At 44.4% G+C, this 21,632-nt stretch overlaps 1 protein-coding gene across 2 annotated transcripts in view; it reads right to left on the bottom strand.

The window, feature by feature from the left end:
• Nucleotides 1–21,632, bottom strand: part of CRHR2 (corticotropin releasing hormone receptor 2) — a 108,367-nt gene that overhangs the window by 50,608 nt on the left and 36,127 nt on the right. Inside the window, exons 3-4 of one of the 2 annotated variants that reach the window (XM_069006300.1) lie at nucleotides 20,244–20,329; nucleotides 12,738–12,844 (exon numbers count right to left, since the gene is read on the bottom strand). In XM_069006300.1, the coding sequence (XP_068862401.1) occupies nucleotides 12,738–12,844; nucleotides 20,244–20,329 (193 nt within the window). Of the gene's footprint in view, nucleotides 1–12,737; nucleotides 12,845–20,243; nucleotides 20,330–21,632 lie in introns of those variants that run through there. The other variant, XM_069006301.1, reaches the window with a different exon arrangement.

Raw genomic sequence — 21,632 nt, 5'->3', positions numbered from 1 at the left:
ATTAAGTAAAGTATAAATGTGGCCAGCAGCTGGAATTGACCAAAATGAAGCTGGAAGGCTTTGGCTTTGGACGTGAAGCAGGGAGAGTTGGCTCCCCTGTCCCACTGCCTTTAGCAAAATCCATATTTTGGGTACAAGTAACCTCATACCACTGCCTCAGTCCCTTTTGGAGACACTGTGTGTGTAGCTTGGCTGGTAAATAGATGCTTTCACCTGCTAAAAGCTTCCTGTCTTGGGGATAACAGAGCCATGAAAGATAATCTGAGAGATGTCTGAAAGTGCCACAGACCTTCTTAAATAGCTCAGACAGTGATGTGACCCCAGGCACACAATGATTCTAACCTTTTGCCTTTTTGTTTGTTTTTCCCTTTCATTTTTTTTAATAAGAGTCCCAAGTGGAGGCTGAAAGTTTGTTATTGTTCACAAAGAGCCCAGAGCCCGTGTTTCTGTCTCCTAACTAGCACCAGCACAGAAATCACAGTGGCAGTAATGCAATACACAGCGAAGGGCAGGGAAAGCTTGAGAAATAACTGTGTCAGGTTTGTGGTGGGGAGGGAGAATCAGCAGGATAATAAAGTGTGTGGAGGCTGCAGGGCACAGCAGTGCGGGGCTGCAGTCGATGAGGCAAGAGAACACTCTCTTGGCAGCCTCCTGAGAAAGCTGCTCTCATTTTCAGGCACTGCTGGAGAGTGGGATTATTGTAATTCAGTACGTGTAAAGCATCTGGAGGGGCACTGGGGTAAGGGTCTCCTCACTCCAGGCTTTATTCACGTGAGACTGCTCTGCTGGGCTCAGCAGCTCACCCTGTGCACAGAATTCATCTCTGCAGCCAGGCTGGAGTCTCAGGTGGGCACTGAATGAAGGACATTTCCCAACATGGGCAACAAAAGTGGTGAACAACAGGAGACCTGCAGCACAGCTAATGTCTGCTGAAAGGACAAAGCTGACCTTGTCATATTCATCTCAAAGCCTGAGGAAAAAACCTCAGAGTACTCATAGGAGTCATTTGTCCTCCACAGGTCTTTTCCCGGCTCTTTGTAGATAGAAGGTAGCTTAAATTTATAAGCCTTAATTTAAATGTAAATACTCCTGTTATTCATGAAAATGACCTGTCCCATTTTGAAAACTTAAACCAGTCATATTAGTCTTCTATGACAATGAGCCCCACAGTTCATTTCTCCTTGATTAATTGCTGGCTTTGCTCTGTGGAGTGGAAAAGTAACCAAGACTGTGCTCCAGGAGCAGCAATAACTGCCCTCACAGGCAGCACAGAAAAAGAATATTCCCATCATGCTGCAACTGGCAGGTGGTGGAATTTAAAACCCATTAAGCTGTGGTACAAGTTAGTGAATTGAGCTTTCCTGGAGGCACAGGGGTTGGCATGAATGAATTCCCGCAAAATCCAGAAGGTAAGAAATTTAGGGTTGTTCTTACCTCAGGAGGGGGATGTCACAATCTGGGGGTTGTGGCAGTGGCAACATGAAGAAAATGAGAGCACAGAGAGCAGAGAGCTACCTCGCAATGGGGAAAGAGTCATGTGAGAGAGGGGAGAAATGGGAGCTGAGGGGACTGGGGGCTGAACTGCTGCTCTGGACACAATTACAGCACTGCTGGGAAGGAATTGTGACTTACAGAGCCACTTAGAGTCCCCTAGCCCAAAAGCTCTGACGATAGGAGGTTTCCTATTCCTCTCCATGTCAGGTAACATCGTTTATGCCATTTCCACTTGTTTTACAAGCCTTGATGTGTGCTGAATGGTGCAAGCTTCCAAGAACAGCAGCACAAATCACCACCCCAGAGATCCTGAAGGCAGGCATGTCACAAGGCATCACAGACTGAGGCTATGGGCTTCCACTGAGGGGAAATTAATTATCTCCAGTATTTCCTTCCTACTCTAATCCTTTTAAGACAAAAAACATTGGCCTGGGCTTTGGCTGGACTCTTCCGCTAGCTCTTCCCTGGTGCATGGGTCTGAGGATAGATGGAGCAGAGAAGCTGCAGCAATTCAGTCACCATAGCCTTAAAGAGGCCAGAACATAAAGACATAAGAACTTCCATGTTCACTCAGACCAGTGTGCCATTTAGGCTGGGACTCGGTCCCTCTGGGGATCAGTAAGAATGAATTTGGGAAAGAGCACTGGAAACAGCGGACTTGGATTGCAAGTTGTTCCTTGCTCTTACCTCCTTGCTTCTGGCAGTCAGAAGACATTCCTGATTCAGAGACCACCTTTAAATGCATGAAATGACCTCGCTGGTGGCCCCAACTCCCCACAGGAGTCACAGGACTCCTTCTGTGGTTTGTGTTCACCAGGGTCAGACCATGGATTACTCCACTAACATGATGGATTGAAGAGCTCATAACCTGTCATTCACAATAGAACACCTTTGTCTGTGTGGGTTCCTCTTCTCTGCTCGTCTGCCCACTCTCAAGGACTGGATGTGGAGGCATTTCCTCACAACTGCACCCCCTCCTGTCCTTTGGGAGATGCAAGGTGAAAGAACAGAAAAATCCTGGATCTGGACAGCAGGAAACTGCTCGCCCATGGGCTGTGGGAGCAAGCTGGGAGGAGTGCTTGGTGCTGCATCCTGGAGTCACACAGTTCATGCAGAAATTTCATTTCTGGTTGTGACTGACAGCAGATTTTGGGCAGGAAATATCTGCCTGAAATAGAGCAAGCAGGTCAGACAGGCACATTCAGGGGTTGTGTGTCACCCTGAGTGAAGGAGGGGGTGGAAGGAAAAGGATTTCCTTGAGGAGAGAACAGAAGGACAGACAGTTTCTGACGTGGAGGGAGAAGATATTGCTACTGGAGGCATCTTGGCTCTGGAAGTGAAAGGGTTCATTGGTTCCTCATGATTTCTGAAGAACCAGAGCTTTCCCTCCTGAATGGTATCCAGAACCTCCCCTGACAGGGCAGGAGTTTCTGATGAGGGCCTGATGCACGAGAGTCCTGCTGAGGGTTTGCACAGAAATGCCCTCATGTTTTCATGTCTTCATGACCCAGACAACTGTTTTAGGAATCAGGAGAACGAATACTGTTCTCTATCCTTCCAGTTGGAGGGAATGATGAAGAAAGAAACAGGAAGAGCAGCAGATCATCACCTGCCTCCAAGCACAGTGTCACCAGGAGAATTTTGTGGTTTTGTCATCATGGGTTGGTTTATGGGACACCAAACCTGTTTCAAAGGCTGATGATGTGAGGCTTTGGGTGGAGGAGTGTAGCAAGTGACAGCACACTCTCATGGGACACCGAGTTATGAAGTGCCTTGTTTTATATTTACAGGAATTTGGGGACAACAGTACAGGAACTTGTGCAGAGAAGAGTAAAAGAGATGGGGGAGGGTCTGGAGCAGAAGTTTGATGAGGAGCAGCTGAGGAGTTGAGCGTGTTTAGTCTGCAGAAAAGGAGGCTCAGGGGGGACCTTCTCACTCTCTAGAACTCCTGACAGGAGGGGGCAGCCAGGTGGGGGTCAGGCTCTGCTCCCAGGAAACAAGGGACAGAACCAGAGGAAATAGCCTCAAGTTGCACCAGGGGAGGTTTAAATTGGATATTAGGGAAAATTTCTTCACTGCAGGGGTGATCAGGCATTGGAACAGGCTGTCCAGGGCAGTGATTGAGTCACCATCCCTGGAAATGTTCATAAAACAATCAGATGTGGCACTTGGGGACAGGGCTTAGTGGTGGACCCGGCAGTGCTTGGGGCAATGGTTGGACTCGATGATCTTAGAGGTCTATTCCAGCCTCAGTGATTCTCTGGGTCTATAGGAAAATGTGTGTATTCCAGTGAATCCAGAGTCCCAGAGCCCATCTCTGGCTGCGCTGGCCAAACCAGATGAGGTAATTTGGGATCTGGGATGAGCTTCCCTCTCACCACACACACAGAGCACTCGGCTCAGCTCTGCAGCAGGCTGGACATGAAGAAACAATTAAGGTGAAAGCCAACACGCTTCTCCTTGGCCTTCCTAATGAATAAATCAAGAGCCAGGTGTATTGTGAGAAATTCCCCACAACAACCCCTTTGTCTGATCTGAGAACAGACCATGCTGTTCCCTGACTCCATCTCCTACCACCGGCATCCTGAACTGCCTCGTGTGCAGGGTGTCAGAGCTGGGCTTCCCCCAAGGAAAACAGCAGCAAAGGGGGAAAAAAGCAAAATTCTCCAGCAGCTGACTGCAGCCTGGGTCAGGGGTGGGCAGAAAGAGCTTCTGGTTGTTGGTAGAGAGAGGACATCCTGCAAGTTATTTCCATGAAATGACCTTAATTGTGTGATTTGACAGAGAAAGCAGAGAAATAGAAACCCCATTCTTTTGACTTGCGAAATTGTGAGATCTGGAAAAGCAGAAAGAAAATCACATCAACTCTTTCTGTAGAGGTGGCCTCACTGATTCAGAAATGGATGTCTATAAATAGCACTGGTAAAACTTTAAGTAGCTTTCTGTTGATTTATTGGGTTTTTTCTCACTCTATCCATACAGTGGTATTTTTCCTCTGGGATGCACAGAGCTACTGTTTTCTGATTCATAACATGAGGCAAACAATTAACATTAACAATCATAATAATGTGCCAGTGTGGTTGAAAGCTTGCTGAATTAGTTGAATCATCTGCATAGAAATAATTGCAAATGAAAACTTTATTAAAGAAGCGTAGAAACCTTCTATTAATTCATGTAGTATTCCATTAATAATGATGTTTAATTAAGACTGCTGTCCCAAAGTCTCTCTGAAAACAGTTGGTAGGAGAAACAGGAGTGCACTTTGCTGGAGCCCTTCCCATTCCATGACTGGAACATGCCAGAAGGAGAATCATGGACAACACCTAAAAAATTATTTCCCCTCTTTAGTCTTTTCCAGGGCAGGCAAAGCACATGGACAAACCCATAAATGGCACGGAGTGGGAAGAATACCCAACAGCAAGTTATTTCCCAGCCTCTGTGCCTGTCAGGGCCTATTTGCTTTCACCCACATGGAAGGCTCCCCTGAGGTCCCCACGGTTTCCCCCATGTGCTCAATCAGTGCACATATTCTGGAATTCCTAATGCTTCCAGATGGGAACAGCAGCTGGAGAGGCTGGCGGGGAAAATCAGTTTCTTGGTGGCAGTTGCCTGGGGGAATGTAAATATTCCCACAGGAAAAGCAAGGGGCAGTTGCAAGGGAAGAATAAAAGCCGGGAAGGAAGTGACAACTTTATCACAAGGACAGGAGTGAAAGGCTCAGGTGAAGAGGAGAAGCAGCAGCTTCCATGAGTATTTAGGATGTGCAGAGACCCTAAAAATAAACCCACTGTGGAACCATCTGTGTATCTGTCTTTCCCAAAATTTCACTCTCCTGCCTTTATGCCAGTTTTTAATCCCAGGACATGGAGCGTCCTGCCTGCTTTAGACACAAAGGCTTTCAGCACTGATGTTCCTGGGGTGGGAAGGATGCAGCCAACACAACACTTGACAGGCAGGGCAGCCCCCGACTGGCTGTGCTCACTGCTTAATCAAGGGATAACTGAAACCCAGCCCCTGAATACTCCAAGAACACAGCTTCAACCTTGACTGTGCCATCAAGTCTTGCACTGGAGGAAATTCCTGTTATTTTCACAGGAATGATAAAGATGACTTCGTTTAGTGCAGCTTGTGATTGTGGCTGAAAAAAAAGGCTTAGGACTCTGCTCTAATTTGCTTCACTAAACGGTGGTCAGATGTCAGTAATTTTTGTACAAAGAGAAAACAGGGCTGCAAAGTATCTTTTTGAGCAGAAAACACCTTGCAGCTCAGGTTTTCTGACACGGGTTGTAGTTATCAGTCCACACTGTGGAAAGGTGAGTGTTTTCCATGGAGAGTGACCACTGCAGCTGGATTGCACAAATCGAGGAAGGACTTCAGAAGCCAGACATTGAGAGCTCAGAGTAGTTGATCTGGTTTACAGCTACTGTTTGGGAAATATGAGTGCACATCATGTCCTCATTCACAATCCCCTTGTGGGATTATACAAAAAAAGAAAAAAATCTGAAACAAAATTAATTTAAATGACCAGCTAGAGAATTCAAAGGTTATGGTTTTTTTTTTTCTTTTAATACAATTACACAATTAGCAAAGTTGATTACATTATCTACATTTGCAGATACTGTGGGGATAAACCAAGGAGGAAAGTCTGAGTTGCTGATGCTGCTGTTCACACTCTCCTTGGCCTCATTTACACCAAGACATGGTGTGAAATGTTTAATTATTTTGGAGCATTTGGCCAGGAATTCAGGAAAGATTGGAAACCTTCCAAATAATCATTCCTGTGCTTGGTCTAAATTGCTCAGCCTCATGGTGCTCACTGGGCAGTAGGTAATGTGTCCAGTGGCTCAGTCTGGGCACCTCCCCAGGGAAGCTCTGTTCCCATAATAGGCAGAGGCAGCCCAGATGCTGCCAGGAGTGTCCACGGCCCATTTAGGGGTGACAGAAACTTCCACCTCTCCCATGTCTTGTGTATTAGCTGACAGAGCAGTGTGAAGCAGCAGAATTCACAGAACCATGGAATCATTTAGGTTGGAAAAGACCTCCAAGATCATCAAGTCCAACCACTGACCGAGCACCACTAAACCCTGTCCCCAGGGGCCACATCCACGTGCCTTTTGACATTCCAGGAATGGTGACTCCACCACTGTCCTGGGCATCCTGTTCCAATGCCTGACCACTCTTTCTGGGAAGAATTTTTCCCTAATACCCAATCTAAACCTCCCCTGACACAACTTGAGGCAGTTTCCTGTTGTCCTGTCCCTGTTCCCTGGGAGCAGAGCCTGACCCCCCTCTTGCTGCCCCTCCTGTCAGGGAGTTGTGCAGAGCCACAAGGTCTCCCCTGAGCCTCCTTTGCTCCAGCCTGAGCCCCTTTCCCAGCTCCCTCAGCTGCTCCCGGTGCTCCAGACCCATTCCCAGCTCTGTTCCCTTCCCTGGACATGCTCCAGCACCTAAATCATCTTTTAGATTAGATAGAAGAGAAGGTTCCTGAGTGCTGAACAACTACTATGGTGTTAGTGAGGGACCTGCATGTGCAATTCCAGGGATGAAAATTGAAATGGAACCATTTAACACTTGAACAGCTGCAGGTGCATCTGCAGTTCATAACTCTAAACATCACCTTGAAAACATACTCTCTGATTTTCCTTCCCAGAGATGGCTCAGGAAGTAGATTTTTTCAATCAAATTGCACTCCCAAGCATGATTCATATATAAACTGCAAAGACCCAACTTTGCTTTCCTCCTTTCTCTGAAATCTTGGAAAAGTTGCAAGTTTTTCTCCACTCTTCCCAAAACCATTCCATCATCATCAGAAATAGAACACAGACAAGTTTTTAGCTTGTCAGTCAACATAGATCTAAATCTTGTAAGAGCAGTTCTATAATCAAAATTCAAACAAGTTCGTGTCCATCTCCAAAGATTCACAGCCAAAATCTTGGCAGCAACAGAAATACACCAGCACTAACATATTTCTAGCACAGGACAAAAGTGGCCTCCAAATCTCAGGTCAAGAAAGGAACTAAGTAAAAGCATTTTATAAATTCCTGATACTTCAGTTTAACTCCAACTTAAATTTCTTCCTCTACCACATTGCTTCACGACCCCTCTGCTCTGTGGGCTGGAAGTCATCCTTTCATATCCACTGACAAATCTGTCTGTAGAACACCTATATCCATTTCTTCTTGCACTGACACTGTCCTTGTTTGTAGGCAGCTCTTCAGTTTCCAATGTTTATCCAGTGGTGATGTGTTGATAGGCAGCAACAACTCTCCTCAGTGGCTCTCATTGTGAGAGGTTACAATACCACGATTTCAGATGCAGCTTATGAAACCTTTCACATTTTAAGAACAGAGCTCTCCAGGCACACTTTTAATTACTGGTATTATTCCAGGAGCTCATGAGGGCCCTGCTCTCTGGTTTTTTTTTGTGTGGGGTAGGCTCTATACAAAGAGTCTAAAGAACAAGTCCTACAGATGTGAGATGAAGAGGGGGCGAGTAAAGGCAGTGGGAAGCAAAGACAATGGCCTGAGGTTAATCAATAGGAAAAGTGTTTCTGGCCTTTATCAGAGTTCATCAGATGACACTCTTCACAAGGATTCAGGCAGTACAGGCACTTCAGATGTTTTGTATTCGAAGATGGCCCTCTCATTGGATTCACTCTTATTTACAGAGCTCCATCATTTTCATTCCTGCCTTTCTCTGTGAACTTTACTGTGGACTATGACAGGGTGGGACAGAGCTGTCTTCAAACCTGCAGCCATTGCACCCACCCCACCCCAGGAGTTCTGGGGAATTTTAAAATTGCCGCGTGCCCGAGTCATTAATGAAGGCTCTGCTATTCCAAGTGGCAGATGGAATAGACTGAACTGGGCTGGGTGGGAAGGCAGGAGATGGGGGGGGGGGCATGGAGCACTGAGATGAACTCTGTTAGTTGATGTCCTGACCTGGGACTTGCTCTTTCCTCTTGTTCCACCACAAGAAAGGATCTTGCCTTAGATCTGGAGCCTGCTCTGCTCTAATCACATCAGAAATCTCATCCTTTTTAAGTGAAAACCAGAACTAATTGCACAGATCTCCTCCCCGCTTGAGACATCCTCAGCCTGCAGGTTCTGAGAGGTGCCAGATCACTCTGCTCTATGAAAGCTTATTGATACTCTACATTTCTCCTGACAGGTTTCTACAGATCATTTAATCAAACTCTTCCATTCTTACTAACAGAGGCCTGCAGCAGCAATCCTGCCAACTGCACACCAGACTGAAGAATAAGAAGCAATTGAAAGGAGCTTGGAACAGGAGAGGATAAAGGAAAGTAGATAGGAGATGGCTAGGGGGAAAAAAAGGGGGAAAATGGCTATATTGTTCTAGGAAAAAATGTTTCAGTCTTCTGGGGAGAAATAATATGTGGGATTTAGGAAATCTGTATGTAATCATAAGAAAGAACAGGGACACTGCCTCAAGCCTATGAGAAAAAACAATTCAGATGCTTTACTGGGGAAATAGAGCTAAATTTAAGGGCAACAGGAAAGCAGAATTTCCCTCAAAACCGCAATTTGCTTTCACTGCCACCCTAGCAGTGACAAAAGATGTTATGACAATGTTTGTGGGTTTGGTTGTTTTTAGAGCTGCCTTTATCCAGCAAGGACATGTCATTTTTAATCTGCAGCCTATCTTCCTGTCAGCACCGTCCTTTATTAGATTCAAAACTCAGCAGGGACATAGATGCTTCCCAGAACAAATACCTTTCTTCCCCTACTTCTTCTTTGATAACCACTGCACAAATAAAACTTCATCTGATGGAATCCACTCAGGTCACTGCTGGCCACTGCCAACCTTTGTTTAATAACAAGTCAGGAGTTTTACAAAGGACTCTTGTTCCACCTCACAGGCTGCTCTAACAGCACAGTGACAAGGGAAAATCCAGGACGAAGCAATTTGGGTTTCTGCATTGTCAGCAACAGCAAAGGAAAAATGTGATTCAAAAGAAGCATTTTAATCCTTTATATATTTTTTTTTTATTATTGTTATTTTTTTCCTTCAGCTTGATTAGTATTACTGACAGCAGGATTCCTCCTATGGAAAATTTCTTCTCTAGCAGTGTGAGATTGTGATTCAGTGGGACAATGAGGCTGAGTCAGTGGGAGCTGCCTGTGTGCACCTGAGGGAGGGAGAAAACCCTGACTGTTAATGAGAACAAACAGACTCTGAGATTCCCAGCAGTGCAGATCCATTCAACAATGCCAAGTGAAGGGCCCTGAGCAAATCTCTCCAGGTCCTGCACTGGAGATCAATCCACCTCTACAGCACACTTTGTGAACAAATTCTTTCTTTTTCCTTCTTGGTGTATTCCTTTTTGTCTGTGAGTTTGTTTGGTGTTGCATGGTACAGACAGCACAGCTCTCACAATTTTAAGACCACCTACATTTAGACCTTGAGAAATTAATGTTGACTTTGACCTTTAGGAGCTGCCTTGATGACTCACTGGCATTCAGCCAGCGTGCCAGCAAAAATCAAGCCCTGTCCTTCACTTTTTATTGTTTAGGTGCTAAATGAAATGTTTACTGGCTTGTTTGTCATTGCACAGGTTGAGATGTGACAGAACTGGAGAAAACAAGGCTAAATAGTTCTTCACAGGAAAAAGGGGGCCTTGGCTGAGCTCTCATCCCTTCCCAGATGTGTTGGGGTCTCATGGACACAAATGGCAGATGATTTCATCACTTCCTGCTACGTCTGAGACCTCAAAACAGGTGTGTGATTCCTCAGTGTTTAGGGCAGTAAGGACTTTTCTGCTAAAGGGAGGGTAGGTTGTGAAAGAAGGATGAAGTTGTTTAAGGAACCGGGGAAGAATGAAGCTGGGGACAAGGTGACAGGATAAATTTGGAATTATAAGGTTTGGATCCAGTTCTTTCCCCTTCCCACTTCAGCACAACTGAGGACCAAGCACCCTGGGCTGGGGCAGCACCAGCGATGGTGAAGCTCATCTCCAAAAGCAGAACACCCTCCTGACCAGCTGGGCACCACAACAACACCTTTTGCCATGCCAGCCAAATATTCCACCTTCTCCTAAAACCCCCAGAGTGCGACATCCCAAAGCTTTCCTAGCAGTTATGTTCCAATAGAGAAGGTGTGCTCCAGCCTCCCCCTTGAGACAGGGCTGCCTTTGGGATCTACTGCACGGACAGAGCAAAGGAAAATCGAGCAGGTGATGAGGGAGAAGCATAAAAATAAGGAGCGGATGTAAAACTGGAATCTTCCTGGAGGTCTCGTCTATTTTCACCCTCAGCAGGGACTCATGGAGTGAGGTGGATGGAGAGGGGCAGGAACAAGGAACTGGGAGATCTCTACTTTAGGTCAAGATGAGGAGCTATCAGATTGTCTTTTTTTTGGCCAGGATTTACCTAAATTCTCTCCTTTCACCCAGTTCCATTGTACCTTCTTCCATCCAAAATGAAACAGGATTTTAAAAAGCCCCAAATAATATAAATTGATTATTTAAACTGATTTGTCCTTGGGGCACTTTATAGAGGCAAGTGTGATGAAGACATGCAAAACCCAGAATCTGGGTAGGGACAATGTGTAATGAAACAGGAATTTGGGCTGCCTTCACTGGAACATCTCTAGAGTTTTGGAAAGTGGATGTACCTCGACAGACCCTGAGGTATCTCATGCTGGTTAACTCTGGCTGGACACTGGACATGTTTTGCATGACACAATGGGAATTTGAAAAGATGGACTATCTTAATTCACAGCATATCAAGGGAACACTTAATTGACACTACTCAGTTGTTGTTTTTAATGTTGAAGCTGACTGCAAAATCTAAACTTTAAATAACAGAAGAACAATTTAGAAGAGATCAGCTGGGCCACCTCTGTGTTGGAAGCTGATACATTTATACCATCCCACCTAATTGTTTTTGTGTTATTTACTCAAACATTTATAAAAGACTGAACATAAAAGCAGGGAATATAGTTATTGCAATGAATAATTTGCATTCTTTATTCAGTGCAAATTAATTCAGGTCTCGAAGCACTGTGGGAATTAACTTCATGTTCACTATAGAGGGCTTGAAATGGAAGTTTAAATTGATGCATCATAAAAGTTCCCATCTAATGTTTTAAGGTGTCTTTCTGTTTCCATTAGCATAGATTATTCTGTTTACAGATGCTGGAGTGCAAGAATATTCCTACTGTTATTAGAAAAGACCTTGTTAGGAATGCTCAGAAGACTCAGCTAAGACTTTAGGGATGCTCCACTCCAGTATTTCTTGCACTGAGGTCACCGTCAATCATCCTACTGTAAACCTGGGCAGGGGGAGGATGTCCTCCACCCACAGCTTATCCTCTGCTACTAGGACAAGGTTTTTCTCAAGGATTATCATTGCACAGCACTCAGTGGAGCTGGTTTTAAGTTCAGGTTGAACTCTCCTGGACAACACAGCACAAATAGTACAGAAATGCCAGTCAGGGAATCCAAGAAATAATACAGAATTAACCCACCAGGCCACTCCTATGAAAATATATTCCTGTGATTCAGGCTGTGGACATGCAATATATATGATGACTGATGCAAATCTTCTTGTTTTCCACTAATTTTCCTTTCCTCCTTTTCCCTGTAGCCCTAACTGCTCTCACTGACATCTCCATTTGCCAAACTCCCTTCTGCACCCTGGACCAGGGAGGGGTTTCTATGCAGTCTCCTTGATTTGCATTCATCATCTCAGGAGCACTGCTGGGGATTAAGCTCCACTAACAATGCTCCTCTTTTTATTTAAGAAAACTTCTAAGCCCTTTAATGGAAGAAAAACTGAAGTTAGCCCAAAGCAGAATGGAAAGACTTCGTTCTGTCTCCTTTGGTTTAGATCTGGGTTTTAGCTGTCAGGGAATGCAAAACACTACCATGTTCTGCCTTGTGAAAAAACAAAACTTGCCCCCCAAACTTACAACTTGACACACTCAAATCCTGATTTCCCTTAATGAAGAACACTGTGCTAACCGAAGTTTTTTTTTTTTTTTGCTGCATCAATAAATCATGTTCAGTTCTCTCCCTGAACACAAACAGGCTTTAGCTCCTATGCTCAGGAGGAACTCATCCAGCACATTAGTCAGCAAAACCGTGGATGTGCTCAGGGACATAAAAGCCACGACCACTTTTCAGGACCATCCATGACTTGGACAGAGCCATGAGAGGGCTTGAGCAGCCCAGAAATCATCACCCAACCGAGTTAGAAACATGCAAACACATTACTCACCTCAAACACAAGAAAAGCATAAAGGCAACTATAAGGGCCCCTACTGAAATACAGTGCCCCAGGTAGTTTATGATGAGAGCAATCTTGTAATGGAGCGCATACTTCCTCTGGAGGTAAAGAGATAACAGGATTAAATCAGCATCGATCTCCAAGCACTGGCATTCAGGAACAGTTTATCACTTCACAAAACAGCAATTACTTTTCTCAATTTTACAATGCCATCATAGCCCCAGGGCTGATGCCTCTGTGTAAGGCAGATGTATTGCCCGGGCACACAAGTACAGGCTTGGTGTCACTTCAGTTTAGGATTTGTCCACAATTTCTTAAAAATTTCTGAAAAAAAAAAGTTATTTTGTCCCCACTTTTTTCCCTTTTTTTTTTTCCCCATTTCCTTGGGTTTTCTTATTTTAAACCTTTTGTCATTTTAGGCAACAAACCTACCAAAGACACATCTCCTCAGAGTTTCAAAATAAAACTTTCTTTTCTTAGGAAACAGCACGATCTTAATGAGCTAGCTTATGCCACTTTCCAACTCAAATGGCTTGGTTTTTACACAAAAATGTCAGTAAGAACAAACAATAAGCCCTTCTCATACAGGCAGATTTTCCTCTAAGGGACTTTTCTTGCAGGCTACGATCTTAATCCTTCAAACCCAGGGCAGAATCAACGCAGACTGAAAAAGCTGGAACCTGGTGGTGATTTACCAAAATATGAATATGGATCTAATATTGATATCCAACTGAGTCGGACAAAAGCTCTCTAACAGTTTAGAGTTAGAAAGTGCATGTTTTATTTGGCGCCAGGCACTGCGTGGGATAGCTCCCCAAGATGCAGGGCCCCGATCCAAGCAAACACGACACCTTTTATTTCCAAGTATTATGAATATCCAAAATACAAATGCATATTCATAACATTAACACCTCCCATTCTCTGCTTCATATGGAAATGAGATTAAATGTCATTAAGCATGCATAGTGTGTGTCCTGAATGGAGTCAGTGGTCTTGAATTGGGTCAGTGGTCTTAAAAAGATGAAGTAACTCATCTTCCTCATTTTGACCTTTTTGCTTCTCTGAACTTTAACAATCCTAATTACTTGAGTGACCTCTAAGTTTCTTCTTGCATGACTTTTGGATGGGTTCCCACCAAGGGAGGAAATTGGTAATTGTCCTTGTTCCCTACACCAACTTATCAATGTTTCTACTCCTCGTTCTAAGCACAGCAAAGCAAACATACAAATGACCATCAGTTATTTGGTAATCAGTTACTAACATCTTAAAACCCATTTCAGGTCCAGCTCTCCTAACTTTTAATTAACTCTTACTGGGCCCAAGTTCTTTCCTATTCCAACTAATCTCAACACAGCTAGCTTATAACTAAAATCTTTATGTTTCTTCTAAATCTATGTTTCAGTGGTGTCCCTTCAGTTCTGGGAGAGCCGGACAAACCAGAGATCCTGTTGTTTTTAGCAGCAACCCAAATATGTGGTGAAATTTCCTGTATCAGTGTCTATTTCCTAGCATGTAGGGGAGGTTGTTGGTAGGTTCTGGAATCCTGAAAACAAAGAAGTAAGTACAAAAGTGCTCCCACCTAAATTAGTGAGTTTAGGAATGTGACCAAAATTTGACCTTGCAGAAACACCTTTACTGGTGGGCTGCTGTTGGCTTTAGAGAAAAGAGAAGCATCTTCTCTCTTTGCCTGGCTAGGAAGAAGTAGAAAGACATTATTCAGATAAATACTGAAGCTGACTAAAAATGGACAGAGGTTTGCTACTGGAAGACTAAATCTCCCTGAAAAATATATTTATTCATTAGTTTTGTCATTTATTTCTTTTCAAGCTAAGCAGATCTTTCCCCACTTTGGGATGTTGCCCTCCTTTAGAAGAACGAGGCTTTTAAAAACCAACCACCTACATTTCCTCCCTTGTGATAAAGCTATGAAAGTAAAATCATATAAATGGCATCATTTTTTTTTTTTTTAAATTTTGGTTGAACTTATTTTATTTTTTTTTTCCTAACAATTTCCCTTAACATTTTACTCCAGTGAAAGGAATTTGTCAGTGAATGAATGTTTGGCTGCAACTACAACCAGCAGCTGTAGTTAATCTGTTCCATTGTTCTGTGAAGATAAGCATCTTCCAGCACTTTGCCAGAGAGCCAGGGAGCTCTCTTGGAATCGTTTTTGTGATTAAACCTGCCTGTATCTTCAGCTCACGGAGTAATGTGCTATTTCTGGACAGAACTCAACCATGCAGAGTATTTTTAAGCCTATTATAAAATCCCCTAAAATAAACTTCCCCGTCCACGGGCCCATTTTCTGAATTGCTTGGAGGTGAAAAGAAAAAAAGGAACAAAACAAAGCTACGAAATGCAAATTCCACACTGTGTTTTATTTATCCTTCAGTCGAGGGGACACCTCAAGGGAAAGAAAACTCACTTGACCTGATGTGCCTACCTGTGCAATGCTGTGTTATTCAACAATGCCCTGGCAAACTGCAGGGCTCATTGCCTCCTGCTTAATTCACAGAGCCAGAGGATCATAGAACATCTCAAAGGATCCAAAAGGATCATTGAATCCAACTCACTGCTTCTCGCAGCACTGTCAAAACCCAAACCATCTGACTAAGAACTTTTCTCAGAATTGCTCATTTAGTGCTAGAAATCTCCAGGAAGATGGCAAACCTTGTGTTTTTCCAAGGTTCCTGCTCTTGAAGTCAGATCCTCCTTTGGCTCCTGACCGCTATTTTAACTTCACTCAAGTTTTAAGAAGGTGTGGTTCAAAACATGAGAAGATTAATTGGAAAAATAAAATTCTTAAGCTCCTGTTTGATGCACTGATGCTGAAGAAAAAACAGGCACGACTTTCACATTGCTGGCTTCTGACACTAACAAGGTTTCCTGAAGGCAAATTCAAGTATCATAGAAACAAGAACTGCCTTGGTGCTTATGAAAAACTAAGCTGACAGGGTGGCAAGATCACTTTCCACCAGCCTACATGCATTCTTCATCTCTGCTGGAATGGGAGGCAACACCTTCAGGGCTGAAAATCACGTGTCCAGAAAATCACGTGTTTGTTCCCCAAAGCTCAGCTCATGTGAAAAACCTGCACAGCTCTTTTCTGGCTCGCCCTCTTGGACACTGATGCAGTTAAAATGTCAACAACCTTCTCCTGTTTGTTACCCAATATCCTTCTGCTTTCAGGAAGATGCTTCACTTCACTAAAATATTTAAATTCTGTTCAGGCTTAGGAGGAGGGTTGCTAGATTAGAAAAGAGCTAGAAAAGGAGATCCTAGAATCCTGGCATGGTTTGGATTGGAAGGCATCTTAACGATGATTCCTGCCATGGTCAGGAATGCCACCTACTAGACCAGGTTGCTGAGAGCCTCTGACCTGGTCCAACCTGGCCTGGAACACTTCCAGGGATGAGGAATTCAGGGATGGGGAATCGAGAGATGGTTTTACTCCCTGCCCTGGAGTCTGGTTCCATGACACACCTTATGCACCACAACCATGTCACACCAGGCAGTGCAGAGGTGTTTCCCACGAGCTTCTACCAGGTAAACTGAGGAAGCACAGCACAAGGTCTTTACCTGCACTCGCTTTGCAAATCTACAGGCAGGTGTTTCAGGTTAATGACAGAGTTATTCTGTCTAGAGACTTTTCCCCTTGCTTCAGCTGGAACGTGACTGCTAACCAGTCCTAAACAATTCAGCTATTGGTTTGAATCAATAACCACCTAATAACAGCACTCTTAGACCAGCTGACAAGGATCTTGCTTCCTCTTAACAGGACTTACTGACAGGTCCTGCCAGTGTTTACAGCTCATGTCTCCCTGGGAGGCTCCACACGCCACTGCCAGTTCAGTCACTTCCCATTTCCTCCTGCTGCCAGGATGATCTCAGCACCAGCACAGCTTAAAGACACCTCTCCAGAGACTTTCAGAAGCAACTGGGAAGTGTCTTTGTCATCCCAGACACCTCTGAACTCACTCTGCTTTCCCATTCTGAGCCAGCTGGGAGCTGCTGTGGTTGATGTGACCATGCTCCTATAAAGGATCCATTAGTCTGAGCCCAGCATGGTGCTAACTCAGCTACTCAGCTTGAAGCCGCCTCAAAACATCAGCAGAAGCACATTCACATCCAGCTGCCACAGACCACAAGACCAGAGTTCCTGTTTCACAGCTCTTTTTGGAGGCTAAGATGTATCTTTTGCTGCCTGAGATGCTCACTTTTCTTCTCAGAAGAGCAGAGATTTGTGCCGGATGCAGCAAAGGCCCTTTTGACACAGGAGCTTGTAGGCTGAGGAGAACCTTTCCATTTGTCACACATTGTGCCACCAAACAGCCAGCTGGATCAAAACTATCTCTGTACCTTGTTCCTGTGCCTGGAGGAGGAGGCAATTATTTGTTCAGAGGGTGAGATTCAGTCTGACATGAGGACACCAGCACTTGGATGTCCACCCAGCATCTGAAGCAAGGGTTAGAAGCAGCTGTGCACACACAGGTGCCTTGGGGACACCTTGTGATTCCCAGCTGGTCTTGCTGACTGACCTCAATGGCTGCTGCTGAATCAGAATTTTTAAGGTTGGAAAAGACCTCTAAGATCACCGAGTCCAACCATTCCCCCAGCTCCACCCTGTTCACCATTAAACTCTGTCCTGAGGTGCCACACCACAAGTTTTCTGAACACCTCCAGGGATGGTGACTCCAGCACTGTCCTGGGCAGCCTGTTCCAATGTCTGACCACCATTTCAGTGAAGAAACTTTCACTAACATCCAACCTAAACCTCCTGTGGTGCAACTTAAAGCCATTCCCTTTGGTCCTGTCCCTTGTTTCCCACGAGCAGAGCCCGACCCCCCCCCGGCTGCCCCCTCCTGTCAGGGACTTGTGCAGAGCCACAAGGTCCCCCCTGAGCCTCCTTTGCTCCAGCCTGAGCCCCTTTCCCAGCTCCCTCAGCCTCTCCTGGTGCTCCAGATCCTTTCCCAGCTCCATTCCCTCCTCTGGACATGAAGGACTCACATATTCCCAAGGACTGTCACCTGCCAGATGCATGAAGACTCACTGGGACATTTTAAACTACACCCCACAACTACATTTAAGGAAGTAGATCTCAGTCAGAACTAGATCTAGCAGCAAATCAGTCCCAGGGCAGAGTTTTATCAGCTACTGCCACAGGTCCCAACCACAAGCAGAGCAATGATGCATTAATATAACCCAGGGAATGTGTGTTACTGAGCTGATGCCCCCTGAGACTGACTCACAGCTGAAAAAAACCTATAATTTCCATTGCTACATTCCCCAAACTCTGCCATAAAGCATGGGGTTGATGTTGAAAAGTTCTGCTCCTATCCCCTGTTATCAATCACCACATTAAAAATCAAACCATGTGATTCTTTAGCACTCTGCCTGTGAGTGGTCAAGCTTAAAAGCAGTGTTGGTTTTTTTGGATTAAAAATAAATCACAGGGCATTACCTCCTGGCTGATGTTTAGCATCTGCTAAACTCAATAAATAACAATAGACCACCTGTGTGCCTGAATCTCACCTTTACTCAAAATGGAGCAAATCTGTGGGGTTTTTTTCTTCTATTTTTTTTTTTTTTGAGATCACAAAGTATTCATCAGTAACACTGAGCATTATGAGAGATTTCAAAAATATCCACAAATATTAATATTTGCAAAGCTTGTCACAAATCTTTAAAGATCTAATAAATGAGTTTTTAAGCCGCTGTAAGCGAGGGTGGGGGAACATCTGCACTTCCATCTGTCTAAGAAACGTGCTATTTAAGGAGTCTTAAGCTATCACCATAGCTGCAAAGTTTTTAAAAGCAAAAACAGAGTAAAGGGAATAATCCTGTCCCCTAGTCACAACACTTCTCCAGCCTCCTCAGATAAAACCCCTCTGTATTTGCTCGTGCAGAGACAGCAACTGTTGGGAGTCATGCAAACACATAATGAGTGTAATTAAAATGCAGCTGTGTTTTCCTGAGTGGGTGCAGCTCACTGCTGCCAGCTCAGGTTTCCTGTACCACCTAAACCACACCACAGACATCGAGTCTTTGCCCAGCTCTGCTCCCCATTCTCTAAACCAGCACTGGCTGCTCCACACCCCCTCTCTTGCTCACTTTTAAGAGATGGTTGGTTGGTCTGTCCCTCCAGCTTGTGCTGGCCCCAGCATTCCCGCAACGATGCACTGAGATGGTTTAGGGAACTGATTCATCCAAAAAAATGACCCAGAGCAAGTTAGCTTTTCATTTTAAGTGGGAGTGAATTGTAAGGAGGGTGGGGGGTCCCACTGGTTGCATTGGGGTGGTCCCAATGGTTGGCCTAAATTGCCATGGGAGCACCTCCACCGTGCTAGAACACCTTGAACGTCCCCCTGGGTGGCAGTCAGGTACTGGTACAACTTTTCTTAATTCCTAGAAGCCTCTAGCAAGAGGAGGGGGGATTAAATTAGCCAGGGGGTAAGAGCAGGTCCTCCTCAGCAGCTGGTGTGTCATTATTTGTTTTCTGATTCACTGGCGAAAACCCACACTGAGCAACCACGTGGATCTGAGAGGATGGATGCTGGACCACAGCCAAAGGACATCCCAGCTGTCTGGGGTGCAGCACCACTCCAGAGAGTTCCTGAGTGCTAAATGTGGGATCTTGTCTTCCTCCTCTCTGTCTGCACGTGGCGTGGCACAACTACAAGGACAGAATGAGTTGAATGAACCCCAAAACAGACCAGTCTGAGCTGCTGGGCTCCACCTTGGCTCCTAGAGGGAAAAACCACTCCTGGCAGAGACAGCACAAAGTCTTTGTGGGCTTGTGTCCCACCACAGCACTCAACACAGGAGGAAGAGTATGAAGGGCTTGAAGGCTTAAACTGTTTGAGGGTGAATGTCTATGATGTCTCTGAGACATCTGACAAGAAAAGGGCTTTGCATAATTCCTCACAGCCCTTCTGAAGGAACTTAACCCTATATGCTAACTTAAATCTCTGAACTCCTCTATCATGCAAGACTGGTTCAATCTCTTAAAGACAGCTGGGACCTAAATCTGCTTTTTATGTATTTCTTCTGCTGCTGCCCCTTTACATATTTGCTTAAGGAGAAATAACATTGAGATCTGTAAAGGTCAGTTGTTGATGACACCTCAGAATGGGCAGATATAGGGTGGAATCAGCTGGTTGAACTTAATTTTTAGTGCCAAAGAGGCTTTTGGTCTTATTGTTATTATTACTAACATTTACTGTAGCAGCTGTAGGCTCTGAACAAAGCTAGGAAAAATCTGCATAAACACACACATCTCACAGAGTGAGATAAAGCATCCTTTTTTAAAAACCATGTGAGTAGGGGACATGGAGAGAGGATAAGCGATTTGCCTGAATTCACAGGGAGGTTTTGTTGTGGAGACAGAAATGGAATCTCTCTCGGAAGTCCCAAATTAGCACGTTAACCTTACATTTTGCTTTGCATTCCCTTATGCTGAGAAATGTCATTGAGAAGAATGAAGGGAAAAATACAGACCTTGTCATCCAGAATAGGCTCGCACTGAGAGTAGTTTATCTTGGAAGCCCATGTCCCATTGCCCAGGCATTCTCTGTAGGCATTTCCTGGTACAGACCAAAATAAAAGAGAGATGAACACTCTGTGCTGGACTTTAAACAGCCTAGACATTTCACAGGTTCAAGAAAAGATTGACAGAACAGATTATTTACAAGGCAAATCAACTTATCCCACCTCCGTGAGGACTGGAGCAGCCCACTGAGAAGAGGAGAAAGAAAAACAAACACATCTACAAGCTATGAGTGTTTAAAGGTATTTATTAATAGGTTTTTTTCGTACAGAATATGAGTTCAGAAGACAGCAAAGGTATGAGAACATTGCAAGAGAAAGCTTAATGTTATTACAGTCTTTTAAAAAGAGTTAAATGATGTATTCAAACCCAGAAAGGTTTAGATGTTCAGTGCTCCATGGAGGACAATGTTATGTGTAAGGTAAACTTACTGCTCTATTTCTCTCCCATTTATCCTGCTGTAAGCTAGAAGAAAAATACCTGGACATCCTCATTTTCCAGAATCTTCCTGTGCAATACTGTCACTGGTAAAACTTGGGCAAAAAACATGAAGGAGCAAGAGAAGAACATCTCCCAGCCCTTGGGCAGGCAGGGTGGGGGGCACACAAGACTCTCTCCAAAATGATCTCAGAAATGGGGACATTGAGGTCAGGATGTGTTCACCCATTGTCTGTGGAAAAGAAACCACTCCTGGTGTTTTCCCAGGGTGCCAGTTCTCACAGAGCATAAGTAAAATCACAAATGACTTTACTGAAGCAGAGATTTAATGTCCAAATTCAATGTCACCATGCAGGGCTCTGGGAACTACATGTGGCAATACTGGGGTGAAGAGGGAAGTTCAGTTTCTGGCAAGCACTATCTTCATCCCAAGGAATTACGAGAGAAAACTGCAGTTTTCCTGTACAAACCTTCCTCCACTCATCAAAAGCACATCCAATTCCAAGCAAGAGGTTTTTGTTTTTTATCCATTCTTATTTTGAACTGTTTCTTAGAAACAAGATAATTAAAATAAAACAGGAAATACAGAAGGATCCCCAAAGGACAAATACAGGCAACTTCCTGATGGACTCTTCACAATGTTGCTGTTGCCCTTTACCCAGTTTCTTTTTGGGCCTTTGCCATGGTCATTTAGTCCAGGAAAATCAAATGGTCCTAAATGTGCTGCTGACACCAGCCTTGGAAAAAATAAAGAGGCTTTTGAAAAGGTGCTTTTTCTTACAGAGAAGGGAAGTCAACACATAACAGTTCCTGTAGATGCTCCAGAGGACACCGTATCCACCCGGATCACCGAATGTCATTTTGCTGTTGTCTGCTTGCACTTTTCTGCTGCTTCTTTTTGG

This window comes from Aphelocoma coerulescens, chromosome 2 (genome assembly GCF_041296385.1).
Source record: "Aphelocoma coerulescens isolate FSJ_1873_10779 chromosome 2, UR_Acoe_1.0, whole genome shotgun sequence".
Classification (NCBI taxonomy): domain Eukaryota; kingdom Metazoa; phylum Chordata; class Aves; order Passeriformes; family Corvidae; genus Aphelocoma; species Aphelocoma coerulescens.
The sequence above is the reverse complement of the archived record's forward strand: the minus strand, read 5'-3'. Positions and strand labels throughout refer to the sequence as shown.